At 43.7% G+C, this 14401-nt stretch overlaps 1 protein-coding gene and 1 long non-coding RNA gene across 7 annotated transcripts in view; one reads left to right on the forward strand and one right to left on the reverse strand.

Annotated features, from left to right (window-relative positions):
- Positions 1–14401, reverse strand: part of LOC148656339 (CD48 antigen-like) — a 23656-nt gene continuing 9255 nt past the window's right edge. For 5 of the 6 annotated variants that reach the window (XM_088642550.1, XM_088642552.1, XM_088642553.1 and 2 more), the window contains exons 3-8: positions 11178–11498; positions 8795–9079; positions 8271–8405; positions 6222–6293; positions 5788–5888; positions 1–2093 (exon numbers count right to left, since the gene is read on the reverse strand). In XM_088642550.1, coding sequence (XP_088498676.1) covers positions 2001–2093; positions 5788–5888; positions 6222–6293; positions 8271–8405; positions 8795–9079; positions 11178–11498 — 1007 coding nt within the window. In that variant the 3' untranslated portion in view covers positions 1–2000. The remainder of the gene's footprint in view (positions 2094–5787; positions 5889–6221; positions 6294–8270; positions 8406–8794; positions 9080–11177; positions 11499–14401) is intronic. The other variant, XM_088642554.1, reaches the window with a different exon arrangement.
- LOC148656340 (uncharacterized) lies at positions 4801–9153 on the forward strand. The gene is made up of 3 exons (XR_015940805.1): positions 4801–4935; positions 5640–5763; positions 7216–9153. It is a non-coding gene; the product is annotated as an uncharacterized LOC148656340 (long non-coding RNA).

Genomic DNA, 14401 nt, shown 5'->3' on the forward strand with positions numbered 1-14401 from the left:
TTCATAAAAATGTATTTTATAAAAATACAAATAGAAAACGCATACACAAATACAATACAGTCTACAGTGCTGATTGGCGTAAATAAATTATGCCTCTTATTACTGAAAACGATCTGTGAGAGCACAGGCCTGGTAGAGACCACATTCCCCAGACTCCTTTTGGGGGAGGAGCTGCTCTGTCACATGACCAGCTCCAGGAAGTTGGTTGGTCAGGTGACTGTTTAAAAATCAGGAAGAAAATGTGTCTAGGGTCCGTTAGTGGAATTGGAGGGTTGTGGGGCTAAGAAAGATTTGAAGCTTTGTTTCGAGAGCTCAGAAGTATGAGTAGCCTCTGAGGGGCTGACCAAAACTTGTTTTTAGCAACAAGGTGAAGAGTCACAGAGAGAGAGACTTTTGTTTTGAGATGAGTCTGGGAGACTGTTATTGAGATTTGTTAATGTGGAGTGTAATTGCTCCAGTGGGGCAGTGACTTCAAGATGGAGTTTAGTTAGTAGCTCAAAGAGGACCATGGGCTCTTGTGTTGGTTCTTTTATTCTGGTGTTTTGAGTTTTCTGCACTGTAAATGAAAGGCACTAGAGTGTCCGACCCTCACAGCTGTGTGTTTGTGTGTATATTGGCCTGGACCTGCAACCTGCCTTTTTTTATAGAATCCTTGGGCGTGTTGTAACAGGATATGTACAAATCCTCTTTGAATATGTTTTTAAACCTAGTTTTTTAAACCTAGCCCTGTTGGAACATAGCATCAATCCCATTATTGTATTTCATATTTTCAGCTCCATGAACGTTGTGTACAAACTCAAAAAACAGAATAACAGCAAATGACTTAAATCTTCTTGAATATGAACCAGACTGTCATCTTTAGATACTAACATTCATTTGATAAACAATAATGTTTCATAATACAAAATATACTTTTTGTTTCTACAAAATATATAAGACATCAATATTGTTTATATAAGACACCAATATTCCTTTCCTAACATTAAATGGAATTTCTATAAGGTGTACACTGAGTGTGTGTGGGCCCTGTCATGGACTGAGGCACGATTTTGTGCTACTACCCTCTTCACTCATAAACCCCGTCCTTTACTGGGATCTACAGTCTCGGCACTGCTGGGATGTAATGGCGCAGCATAAAGCCATGTTTGTGTACTTCAGTCTTCAAAGAAATCATTCAGATCCTACCAACTATTTCTTCCACCTCTCAGATCTCCCTCCTTTGGACAATTTCTCACCTGCTCTGTCCTCTGTTCTCCTGTGTTTTATATCCCTGTTACCCTCCACTTTCTCTCTCACAGATTTATATCCCTGCTACACTCCTCTGGCTCCTCACTGATTTATATCCTCGATAGCCTTCCCTCTCTCTTTACAGATTTATATCCCTGCAATTGTCGTCTCTCTCCCTCCCTTTTGAACAGGCTCCACAATTGAATTTTTTTCTTTTGACTGTTTGGTGTGGAATTCTCCTCCATTTGATATTTTATGTACGACTTGTTTATTTGCATCTGATGTTTGAAGTGCATACATGCAGACGACGAGCTTGTGAGGACGCAGGTGCCTGATATTACTCCTGTGACCACTGCCCGTGTGACCTCATGTGTCAGAACTGCTGGTCCACTGAATTCAGCTATTTTGACCTGCATGGTACCAGGGCTTCAGATCATTCCTGACCATTCTGGATTGAAGAACAAACCTCCTTTAAGTTACCTTAAAGGAGGCAAGGTAACTTTAGGGGTGGCCTCTTTAAAAACAAAGAGAAAAGAACCACAATTTCCACATGAGATTCGTGAGTTGAATCTGTGGTCTGTGTGATTTGGTGAAATCATTGACCATGTCCCTGTGAAATTAACCCAATGATATGCAATCATTAGCTTTTGGGGACTAGAAAATCCCCAAAGTTAAAGCTCAAAAAACCAATGACACTGTTGTGAATTCTGTGCATGCCCTCAGCATGAAGACCATTCCTCTTTCCCCAGGCTGTGCCAGATCTCTTCTTCTGCTCATGTTACAGAACCGCTGGGATGTGTGATTTCCGCATACACTGTCCGATCCTGACAGCCTGTGTTCCTCTGCTGTTGCCGTTCTGGGGAATCCTGTTGGGATAAAAACAGAAGGAGGGGAATTTAAATCTGATGTTTGATTAAACACCAGTGTTAGACCGCAAGTCCTGAAAAAGCCTGTGATTTAAAAAAATGCCTCTTGTCCAGAGGTCCATAGCCTGGGGCTGAAGAATCAACTTCGTCTCTTCCTGTAGGGAAAAGTGGTGCTGTGTACAGTATGGTTGTCAGTGTCTGGGTTCAGTTGGAGACGCAGACAGATTTCCCAAGATGTCAGGAATTTTGCTCTCAGACCACTGTGCTTTCCTTGGAATTCCCTCTATTTGCCTTTCAGACATCATTTCCAATCATTTCTAAGTTGCTGCACAAAGAGATGTGTTTGGCTTGGACCCAAACTCGATTGCTTTGAAATCACCAGCTGCAGGAGAAATTAGACAAGCTGGAAAAGAGAGGTGGAGGGAAAGTGGCATCAGGAATGAATACAGGAGGGACTTCTTTCCACAGAAGGATGGTGAGAGAGTGAAACAAGCTGCCGAGACATGTACCGTAGCTGAAGTTGCGTGCAGATTATTTAGTCTGAAGGAAGGACCAGAGCCACTACCCAAGCATCCTGTGATCTCACCAGAGGGGGAGGCAGCAGAGAACATCGCTCAGGATCATCATGTGAAGCCAAATTTAGACGTTCTAGCACAAAATGAAACTGAAATGCTCTTGTTTTTCTGTTGAGGTCATGGGAAGAATATGGAAAATATCCCAGCAGTGCATTTCCCTGCCTCCCACAGAGTGCCCTGTCATTTGAGAAGGGGACGTGTGGAGGAAAACCTGGCCTGGAGTTCCTGTGAGGTGAAGGGAGATTCATTCCATGAGGGAAAACTGGATCTGAGGACATGTTTCTCCAAGATTTGCAGTATTTCTGCAATAAATGATTCAGAATAAATTGTGACTCATTTCTGTCTTGAACTGGTGACTGCAGCCCCTCACTAAAAGCTAATTCACTAAGAACCCATTTAGATGCCTGCTCAAGTCACCTGCTCCAAATTAACACCTAGTCAGTTCAATAACTAATCATACAGCTTTGTAATATTAATTATACTGAAGTTCCTCAGCCCTTGAACAAGTAAAGGTTTATTCCATGCTGAAAAGAGAAGAAAAGAAACACTTTTCAACGTGGAATAATCCTTTACTTGTGTCTTTGCAGCCTACGCTTGCTGACGCAGCTGCCTCCTCGATCTTCCTCATCACTTATTTACACAAAGGGTGGTGGGAGAGTGGAACCAGCTACCAGCCGTGTTGTGAAAGCAGATGCCCTGGATTCTTTCAAGAAAGAGCTGGATGAGATCATTGCATCAGTTAACTACTAAGCACAAAAGGCCCTCTTTGTTTGTAGCCATTGTCATGTTCTTGAAATAAGGTTTGTGGCTCTGATGTGGGCAGCAGCTTCTCCTGGTGGTTCACAGCATGACCACGGATAAGCGCATTGTGCTGGTGGGGTGCCCTAAGCGATACGGAGCTGCATGTTTGTCTCAGAGGTGTTTGCCTGTATAAGAGTGACAGAGGGTGCTGTTTCAAGCCAGGACTCCAGCTGCAGATCCTTTCCTCTGACTTGGAAATGGAAATAAAAAGGCCCATCTTGTCCCATCTAAACCACAATTGGGAAGACCAATAGCAGTAGTGTAGAGCAGTGGTTGGAGTTCTGGCATCTAAACCAGATGGTTCAGGACCCTGCTATACTGTGTGATTTGTAATGTGTTTTGTAACTATACAGGTTGCGTCACAGAAAAATTCTACAACCTCCGCAAAGCAGATTCTGTAAGAATGAGACACAGATTAAGAGACATAAAATGGCAGGAGAGATTAAAAGCAGTGGAAAATGAGTGCATGAAGCGCAGAGACGGTTTATCCCAAGAGTTAACAAATTAAAAACTAGAAAATCCATATTCCAAATGGTTCAATGGAAAGGAGAAGAGAGTGCTTTTTAAAATAGCTGAAAAATAACAGGACCCAGGACAATGAATTATAAGCACGGGTAATAAAGGATATTAGAAAGGCCAAGAGAGAAACTGAAAGGAATAAGCACACTGGAGGCTAAAACAAATAAGTTCTTTCAGCAAACAAAACCCATCGAGGATTAAGTCAAATGAACAACAATAGTTCTAGATGATGAAAGGGAAATGGCAGGTGTACTAAAGGAGTATAAAAATAGCCAGTTAACAGGTGATAAATGTCATATCGGTTCTGAGTAGCGTGAACCACAGCTGTATAAACACCCTCTCTCTCTCCAGCTGATGGAAGATGAATGTTTGCAAGCCAAAGGAGGCCATCTGGCATATTAAGCCTCCTTGGCAGTTAATTGATACAAAGATCTCATCCAGCTGTTTCCTGAAAGAAGCCAGCATACCAGCTTCAACAACATAACTGGCTAGTTTGTTCCAGACTCCCACCACTCTTTGTGTGGTGTGTGCTAAAGAAGTTCTCCTTGATCGGCTCCCACAAGATGACCGCACAGCTTGTTCCATACTCCCACTACCCTTTGTGTAAAGATGTACCTCCTGACCTCAGCTGTAAAAGCACTTTCACACAGTTTCCACTTGTATCCTCTGGTCTGCATTTCTGATGTTGTCATGAAGCAATTGTTCAGGCTCTTATCTTAAGTGAGAAGCTAGACTTCCCTCCCTTGACTTGATTATGGAAAGTGGAACAAAGAATCACGGGACTTCTCTGACTTATAAATAGCTGACCATGTGCTGGTTGTTGCTGAAATTGTGTGTGTAAGTTCTCCTGGAAGTCTGCAGTCTGTCATCTAGTGTCCTGGAGTGGGACACAGCTTGTGAAGACCCCTGGAGTGGGACTGAGTGGGAAACCTCAGTCCAGCACCCAGGTAGATATAATAATTTAAACAATTTATTGGTCCAGTACTGGGGTAGCACATTCCCTGTTATACTATAAGACATTCAGGGTGTTGTGCACTGTACATGTTTGATACTGTGTTTTTGTGTGTGCATATTGTTTAGCCAAATAGGAAACCTTTGTTTTGCACCCAACTCTGCTTTGTGTCTGATTACTGCAATTAAATTTAACAAGAGTTCTGAGAAGTGCGCCTGGCTGTTCTGTGCTGTTATCAGTTCGTGATCTTCAGACCGCCTGTAATGCAGAAGCCTATTGTGTGTAATCAAAAACCTTTTACTAAGTTCACAACCTCTATAAGCGCAAATATATTTATCACAGTGCGCAGATCTTTACTTGATACAGCAAAGAGGCTTGAGAAATATCACACAACAAAGTGAGTGACAGGAGGTCAACGAGCTCTCGTTACAAACCGAGGGAGCAAAGTGAAAGTTTCACAGTAATTGAAAGTAGTTATTATTGGATGTGCTGTAACTGGGGTGACTGCTTCCATTTTATACATAAAGTGGATTTATACAGAGCTTCAGGTGCAAAGGGTCACCACACTCCAAAGAGAAAGAACAACCTAAGTGCAATTAGATTATTTTGTAAATGCAGCAGGATAGGAGGATAAGAAGTATGATTGGAAGTTGTCCGGTTGCCATTTAGACTATGGAGTATTTCTGTGCTTCTCTTTAGAAGGAGGCTGTAACCCTGCCTGTACCTGCTCCCCCTCTCTCCTGGGTCAATGATCTGCAGGAACACCGGCTTCCTGTTGTCTGCAGAAAACACAGAACTGGGATTCTGTAAAGCACAGTAAGAGGTGAGGAAACAGAACGGCACTGACCTGCTGGGCTTCTGACGGTTTCTGCCCGACTTGAACATTAACATACTGAACGTCACTGTCAGACAAAGAGCAAGAGCTCTCAACACCAGGGAAAGAGTGACCTTTAAAATACAGGGAGAGACAGAGTCAATCGAGACATATGCAAATAGACAGGACACATAGCTGTGTATCTGACCAAGGTGAATGACAGCAAAGAGAAACAGATCCTGACAAATTACAGGCTCAGTGATCATAATTTGGCCATAGAAACTGGGCGCCACAGGTAGATCTGGCTGCCCAAAGAGGACAGGCTGTGCTCCCTCTGCCAGCGGGGAGATGCAGAGACAGAGATGCACTTTCTGCTGCCAGTTCAACTGTGCAAAATCCTTTGGGATTAATTAATCATTCTTCCCTAAAATAAAAGAAATATATAATTCCAGAATTCTCATACCTACCAGAATCATAACAACTTCCAGTCCTACCAGATGGAGGAAACTCAACTGAGCCGCAGTGCTGTATGTCACAACCTGAGGAACAATAAGAGAACCCGTCTCTTAATAAAAATAATACAGTGTGTGATCTCCTGTCCCAGCCTGAGGAACAGACAGTGAGCCTGTCTCTCAATAATAAAAATACAGTGTGTGATCTCCTGTCCCAGCCTGAGGAACAGACAGAGATTCATCCCTCAATAAAGTTTTATGTGATGTATTTTTTACATAAATATCCTATGATGCGTTTGTATTGTAAATGTTGTGTTGATTGATCAGTTATGCCAATAAAGCTCACTGAACTGATTTGAGTCACAGTGGCAGTCAGCACTTCATTTTCATAATCTCTATAGGAGACACTGGCCTTCAGGTAAGAAATAAGGCACTAAAAGATGCTTTTGTCAGAATAGTTGTGATAATATTGTTACGAGGGGTCATAAAAGTAAAAAAGAACTATAGGTAGAAACTAGGTGGAAAGTGAGCTATTTACCCAGCTGTGGGTGAGCTGCAAGAGACAGAGGATCAAAAGAAACCTTCTACTCTAGTTACTCAAAACTGAAGAAGAACATTTAGCAGACAGGAAGACATCATATAAAGACACAGGAAAGAGAAAGGTCAGAGAAAAGAGATGAAGAGAGAGAGAATTACGCAAGGAAACAAAAATACCAGGTGAGTGGACCTTGTTCTGGTCTTGAATTTGGTGATACATTTGTAGAATTGTTATACTGAGTCCCTATCACTCTGGGACACTCAGGATTATAGATTTGGCACTGGGTTGGACTCTGTTAGAATGGGACACCGAGTGTTCCTCTTATTGGTCTGTTTAGGTGTTATATAGGATTTCAGGTTACAGACCTAGCAGTCTGGGTTTCTGGGACTGTAGAGCTTAGGCCTGTGAGACCTTGTTTTGCAAATGTTGTAACGTATGGTGTGTGTTGTGTGATGTGTTTGTTACAACCAGGCAGCGCCCCCAGGTCACCGGGGCTGACCCCGCATGATGTAATGGACCCAAGAGCAGGGGCCCTACAGTGCAGGGGGAATGGCCAGCTCACAGCACCCGGGCACGAGACAGGCTGGCACATAGACTGTCCAGGAAACCCATGAGCTTCACGAGTCAGGGCCGCCTCTGGGTGAAGGAAATTCCGCCGGGATCGCCCAGGATGCCGGATGCAGGTGGGCTGAGGGACTGGTAATCAATGAAGGAGGGCCGGGCAGGGGGAGACGCCAGGAGCCGGAGCTCTGCATCATTCCAGGCCGCGGTGAGGGGCAGAGGAGTCTGGCACTGAAGCCGGGCAGGAAACTCCCAGCAGGGGTGTTCAACCTCAAGGTGCAGCTGAGGTCCGGGTCCACAGCAGGGTCCCGAACTCCAGTCCACACTCAGCCCCCGGACAGCACAGCCTGACAGAGCCCAAGAGCAGTATCAACCAGGAACAAGCAGGGCTCCGCTGGGACGTCATAAGGTGGCTCAGCAGTGTGGCGATGAACGTCAATGCCGGCTCGCCGAGGAGAGACTGAGCAGGGTTTAAATACCCTCAGAGCACCTGCAGCTGTGAGATCTCTCACTAAAGCCTGGTGCTCTGGGGCGGCGCAGTGGCTCTGTGGCTAAGGATCTGTATTCTCTAAACACTGGTGTGTAGTATATTTAGCAGACAATGTGATCTCTGATTATATTTAAGAACTCCCTTCCAAAAACTCAAACCAAAAACCATTTTCATTGCACCGATTACAGTACAGTCTGACCAAAGGACCAGTCTAGTGTACCTCTTACTCACACAGCAACAACGGTCTGACAACTGCTACACAAAACCTACACAGTTCTACACTTTTCACTGTAGTTGTCTACACAGCACTATACTCTTGTATCATCGTTCTGTTGTGGTTGAAGCTGAGGGTCACTGTGTTCCAGTCTGTGCTCCTGGTGTGAAGCTCTTGTGCTCTACAGTCACCACAGTATCACCACAGACGGTGCTCTGTCTCTCACTGTTAAGCTCATTGACATGCTTGTAACTTTCTTACCTTCACTCTGCCGCTCGTCTCTCCTTTTCTTGCACATAAGAATGAAGAGAGCTGTCATTAGGGTTAGGCAGAGCAGGAGAGCACAAGACACCAGAACCCAAGCTCTGTTTCTGAATCTCGCTTCTGCGTCAGAGCCTGTAAAACAGTAAACCTTGGTGAGCCACCTTCACTCTGGTAATACAGTACTGACCCTGCAGCTCTGGTCCAATACTCTAATACAGCCCCATACCGGGATCCTAACCTTAGCTCACAGGCTGCAGTCTAATCTAATCCCAGGTCTGCAATCTAATCTTGGGTTTCTGATTCCAGTCATAGACTTTCATCCTGTATTCGTATTCCACATATCAATCTCTGCCTCTATATTCCAAACACCAGGGACATATTTCTGACTTTTGAGAGCTAACAGGTTACAAATCTCTGTCCATCTGTCTAATTCTTCCTTTGACCCATTCACCAAAGCGACAAACTACCCCAACTCAAGACTGTCTTAAAAATGTTTGAATAGTAGCTTTCTATAACGTTACCAGGGCAGTAAGTCTCAGGCTTGACTCTGGTTGACTGGACACTGACAGGGTTAGAGGCCACGCAGCTGTAGGTATTATTGTATTGTCCATCTGTCTCCAGAGGGAGAGTCAGGGTGCTGTTGAGATCGGGGGAGCTGGTGTTGGACAGGGGCTTCTCCTCCCCCTCTCTGTACCAGGACAGGGTCACCTCTTTGCCATTCTGCACCGAGCACAGCAGGGAGCAGTTCTGTCTGACCAGGGCTCTTCCTGCTGGGGTCTTTCTGACCTCAGGCTTTGACACTGGACCTGTGACAGAGACACCCATCAGTTCAGCATTGCTAGTAAAAAAAGAAAACCAAAAAATAAATGGGTTTTATTTACTTATGCTTTTGTATATTTTTTTATTCTCTGAGACAATAAGTACTGCCGTATCTCATGTCTGCATTAGTTTAATTGTATTTGACAATGTACAGTACTATAATTGTGTTGAATAATGTACTGTTTTCCTAATGAAATAGTGTAGGCCAGAGACCAGTGCTGATCTCATAGCAGGAACCAGTCTTACACTGAGCACTGTGATGAGGAAACACTGGAAGATGTATTTTGCCATCTATTAATTTATTACCACTTATATTATATAAATAATTATTGGAATAAATGTTGTCTCTTTGAGGTGACTATAATAGTACATTCTTACTGAAAAACATTGTTTTAAATGTTGAACATTGCTGAACAAGTGTGATGTCCTAGACCAGTGGTTCTCAAACTTTTTGGACCAAGTACCACCCCTAATCCAACCAAAGCATCCAAGTACCACCTACAAGTCATCATCTCATAGGAACCCCAGAAATTCTCAATGACCAACATGAGCGCGCGTGCACATACACTCACACATACATATAATAAATATTATAATAATAAACTTTATTTGATATAGCGCCTTTAAAGGTGGCTTCTCAAAGTGTTTTACAGAAAAAAAATAACAACAACTAAAAAAAAAGCACCATTTCAGTGAGAGGGGTGAGCCTGTTTAGTTGAGCAAAGCATAGGTGAATTAATTTTTCGAGCCTTGATACAATTCACAACAGAGTCTAACAGAAATTAAATCGTCAGGCATATTCTTGACGGCAAAGGTCTCGCGGTGGATGTTGTAATGCGTACATTCATTTCTGGAGCAACCTCTCTAATTCGTGCAGCTACACCGTTATGTCGGCTTGTCATTGCTCTAGCACCGTCTGTACAAACTCAGACGCATTTTATCCAGTCGAGGCCATTCTCTCCAATAAATTCATTCAGAAGCTGAAATACGTGCTCTCCTGTAGTTCCTGTTGGTAGCGGTTTACAGAACAGAAAGTCCTCACGGGACGTACCCTCAAACTCGTATCTAACGTAAAAGAGCAAATTGACCAAATCGACTACAGACTCATCTAATTGCAGTGAAAAACATCTGCTCATCTTAACGCGCTCTATGATTGTATTTTTGATTTAACCCTTCATTTCAATAATTCTATGAATGACTGTGTCTTTCAGGGGGAGGGGGGCAGCAGGTCGAGCTGTTTAGCAGCTTTTTCTCTACACATAATACGTGTGAGCTCTTTTGCCAACGGTAAACAAGGTTCTTCAAAAATAGTGTAGCTTACCTGCTTTAGCAATCCGCAAGCCTGCATTTTTCCGCGTTTCCGTTTTTATTTCCGTATTTATTTAAAGTTTTTATTTCATGCGCATGGGAGCGAAACAGAGACGCTCTGTGTATTTTTCTCAAATTAGAACAGTTCTGAAATAGTTTTCTGTTATCCCGCTTTCGTGTGCTCACAAGATGACCTGCGTTCGTAGCACGCATTTCTATGCATTCCTGTGGTTACAACGTTGGCATTGTTCCAAAATCCTTTCTCCTTTGCTGGAGATACAGTAGCTTTTTTTTAAATACAATTGGTCACTTGCGTCCGTAGCACGCATTCCTATAGAGTGGTATAGAATTACAGAGTATCTCTTGTGTCCACTGAAGTATTAGCGCGCACTGTATCGTAGTACGTAGGCTGCATATTCGACACGTATTAAAATACAAAATATGAAAACCCGTCCCGATTTTTCAGCGCACACCACACAGTTCCAGGGTCATTTGGCATACCACCTGAAGGCACTCAACGTACCACTGCCGGTACGTGTACCACAGTTTGAGAACCACTGTCCTAGACTTTGGGACAGAATAGAGAGATGGTCACCCTGTTCAGTTGTGGTCATCTTTCAATCTTCTTTTTAACTAATAATCTGCTTTATACAGTTGAGCAGTCTGTCTAGGCTGACAGGACCAGATGAGAGCCCCTCAGTACTGCACACACCCAGGATATACCGTAGCATTCTAACTGTACAGAGCAAGAAACACTTAAAAGAGATGTGTACTCACCATAGACAGTTAGAATAAACCTTGACTGAAATTTATCTCCTCTGACAACTTGAACCTGATACAGTCCAGAGTCATTGACGTCCAGGCCAGTGATGGTCAGCGAGCTGGTCACTCTGTCCAGCTGAAGTCGACCTCTGAATTTCTCCAGGAAATCAGTTTTACTTTCCAACTTGCTCAGCTCTGCTATCCGTTCACTGTGAGTCTCATTACCAAAATTCCACTCCACTCTGTAGGCTCTCTCGATGTCCGTAATGTGAATTCTCAGAGTGACAGAGCCTCCAACATTCCCTCTCACTGTCTGATCTCCACACACGAGAACATCTGGAATAACAACAGGTCCAACGGTACATCAGTGCAATTCTCCGTCAACTGTCCACAGTACTACAGTCTCCTGCAGTTCGGATGTGTCCAAAGTGACAGAGCCTTCAGAGCCCAGTGATCTAGATGAAACTCAAACATCCACAGCTCCTATGTTCACTGACAGGAGGTACTGGGCTCTAGGAGGTGCTGCTCATTAAGATCAAATGGCTATTTGTAAAAATAGTAGAGTTAACCACTGCTGTGTGTCATTTCACTGGGTGAAGTCCAGTACCCCAGATCACCCACCATTCTCCTGGTGCTGTAGTCTCCATCTCCTGTTGTGATCTGTGTGCAGTGGGGCTGCTGTGTGTCACCTCACTGGGTGAAGTCTAGTACCCCAGATCACCCACAATCCCCTGGTGCAGCAGTTTCTCTCTGCTGCCCTGATCTGTGTGCAGTGGGGCTGCTGTGTGTCTCCCAGGCAGGTCTGCACTTCTGGAAGGAAGGAAGTGCAAAGCGCTTTGGGGCTCTTTGAAGTTAAAAGCACTTGAATAAAGTTGAACTTAAATTTGTATAAATCCAAGGAATTATTATTAATTCCACTGATGGGGAAGACACCATGACATCTTTGGAAAAGAGAAGAGCGATCAAGGCATGTGTTTGGAAATAGCTGCACATGGAAGAGTGGTCTGAGGTTCCTCTCGGTGGTTCAAACTGAGATGAACAAACTGATTCAGTCTCCTCTGTTCAAGACACAGAATGTCTTCCTACTGCAGTAACAGGATTATTAAGTCAAACAGCAATAAAGTCCATATCTGTAAAGCACAGGGGACACTGAACCCTAATATTTTCTGCTCATTGCTAGAGTATCAGTAACAGTTCATGGATGGTGCCCATTGTCACTGCTTACTCTGACCATGAACAGATGCTTATTACAGTGTGTGTCTGTGACACATGGGCACAGTGGGTCTAGCCTGCCTCACAATAAAAAAATAAATCAAATGCATTGATGGATTAAACATGGATCCTACGTAGCTGCTGGCTGCCTTTTTAACAGTTTTAAATTTGTTTCATCATTATTAATTAACGTATTTGCAATGTAACAATAATAATTATAGTTTTACACACAAGGAGACATACATCTTGTTGCAAACAGTGGGAATGACCTACATGTGGATTGCTCCATCAGTACTGTGGGCTGTAAAACAGCAACATCTTTTCCTTTTCCTCAGTGTGCTTTGTTGTGAGAAAGACAGTCGACATCAGTGACCCCACAGCAGGCATGCTTTTTGGCACTGATGTCAATGAAGGCAACGACACAGGTAGATCTGGCTAATGCATTAATTTACACATTGTTAAGGGTTCACAGAGTGAACAGCACAGATAAATATCACCAGCAGGGAGCATAATTATGGCCACAAGACACTGAACCAACATGAGAGACCACATGTTTCATGTACTGTAAGAAAATCGATGTGTTGGCAGGATATTACTGGCAATTATCCTTCAAATCAGTGCAGTTTATTGAGATCCCATTTGGATATAGCCATCGCCACAGAGCTGTTGTTTGCTTGGAGCGTTTTTTTAATGGATCTGCCCTTTTCAAGCTGTTATTGCCCAACTGGTTCCCAGCCAACAGCACCTTCCCTTCTGCCACTATAGTTAAAGTTTAACTGAGAGAACTTCCCCCTCAGGTCATTCCTTCCTCCTTCTGCCTCCTATCCCATGAGTCTCATGAATCAGTGGTCTGAGATCAAATCCTTTTAGACTTTTACTCCGTTTTCAATGAGCTCTTTACTGTCATTGAGCAACGAGGAAGTTTCTATAAAAGACTGCTCTGATTACAGATGACGTCAAAAATAAAAAATCACAGGATTGAGTTTCTTCTGCATTCTTTATTCCTCTCCTGTGTTTCGGCTCCCTGAGTCTCTCTCCTCTGGAAAGAGTTAGTGTGTACGAGGGTCACCACGGTGTCTAATATTCATCCATTTCTCACAGCTTCTGAATCTCATACAGTTTCACATGTGGATTCAATCTTTGCAGGGGAAAACAGACGTGCTATGCGGAGTAAAATACAAATCCAAGCTGGAGAATAGAAACAAGCTGTTTACCATATTCTTCCTCTTCAATAACGCCAGTTGCTGAGAAGTGTGAGAAAGTCTTAGAACAAGGGGATCAAGTTGCAGAGACAGTTTTGCCCTGAGGATCAGCGTGCGAAAGACACCACCGAGGGAAACATTTCAGCTCTGAGACACGACTGGAAACCCATGGTACTAGAAGAGAGTACAGCTAGAGATGAGAATGTGCTTTCCCAGAACTTGAACAAACTCTGGATATAGATGATCATCTTGATCTGGGCCCCATGTGGTTCTGTTGTGTTGTTTAAAGGAGTTTTTAAATAGATAGATACTTTATTGATCCCATGAGGGAAATTGCAGAAGAAAGACACACTGCTCAGGTTCCACCAAGATTTGGGCTCAGATGGCTGGATTCAGAGTCCAGAGTGCTAACCATTACACCATGGAACCGCTATTTTGTCTATGAAAAGATCCATAGCTTTTGTTTGTCGGTGAAACTGAACTGTTTTCCTCATTCGGGAAGTTTCTCTGGAAGCTCTCAGGCCATTAGATGTGGTTTCTGGATCAGATTCTCAGCAGAGTTAGATGAGAGGGATAGTGACATCACTGCTCCGGGCTCCTGAAGGAGCTGCTCCTGAACTGCTCCTGACACTCCTGGGTTCCTTCAGGAGCCCGGAGCAGTGATGACTGTTGCACATTTAACTACTTCAGAATCTAAAACACTGAGGCAGATCAGGACGGGTTCAGAAAGGCCCCCCGCTTACACTGCTCACACCTCCCCAGTCTCACATACCCCTGCTCACCCCAGCCCAATCTCACACATCCCTGCTTACACCTCCTCAATCA

Source organism: Lepisosteus platostomus, chromosome 8 (assembly GCF_059453375.1).
Source record: "Lepisosteus platostomus isolate fLepPlt1 chromosome 8, fLepPlt1.hap1, whole genome shotgun sequence".
NCBI classification, from domain to species: Eukaryota; Metazoa; Chordata; class Actinopteri; order Semionotiformes; family Lepisosteidae; genus Lepisosteus; species Lepisosteus platostomus.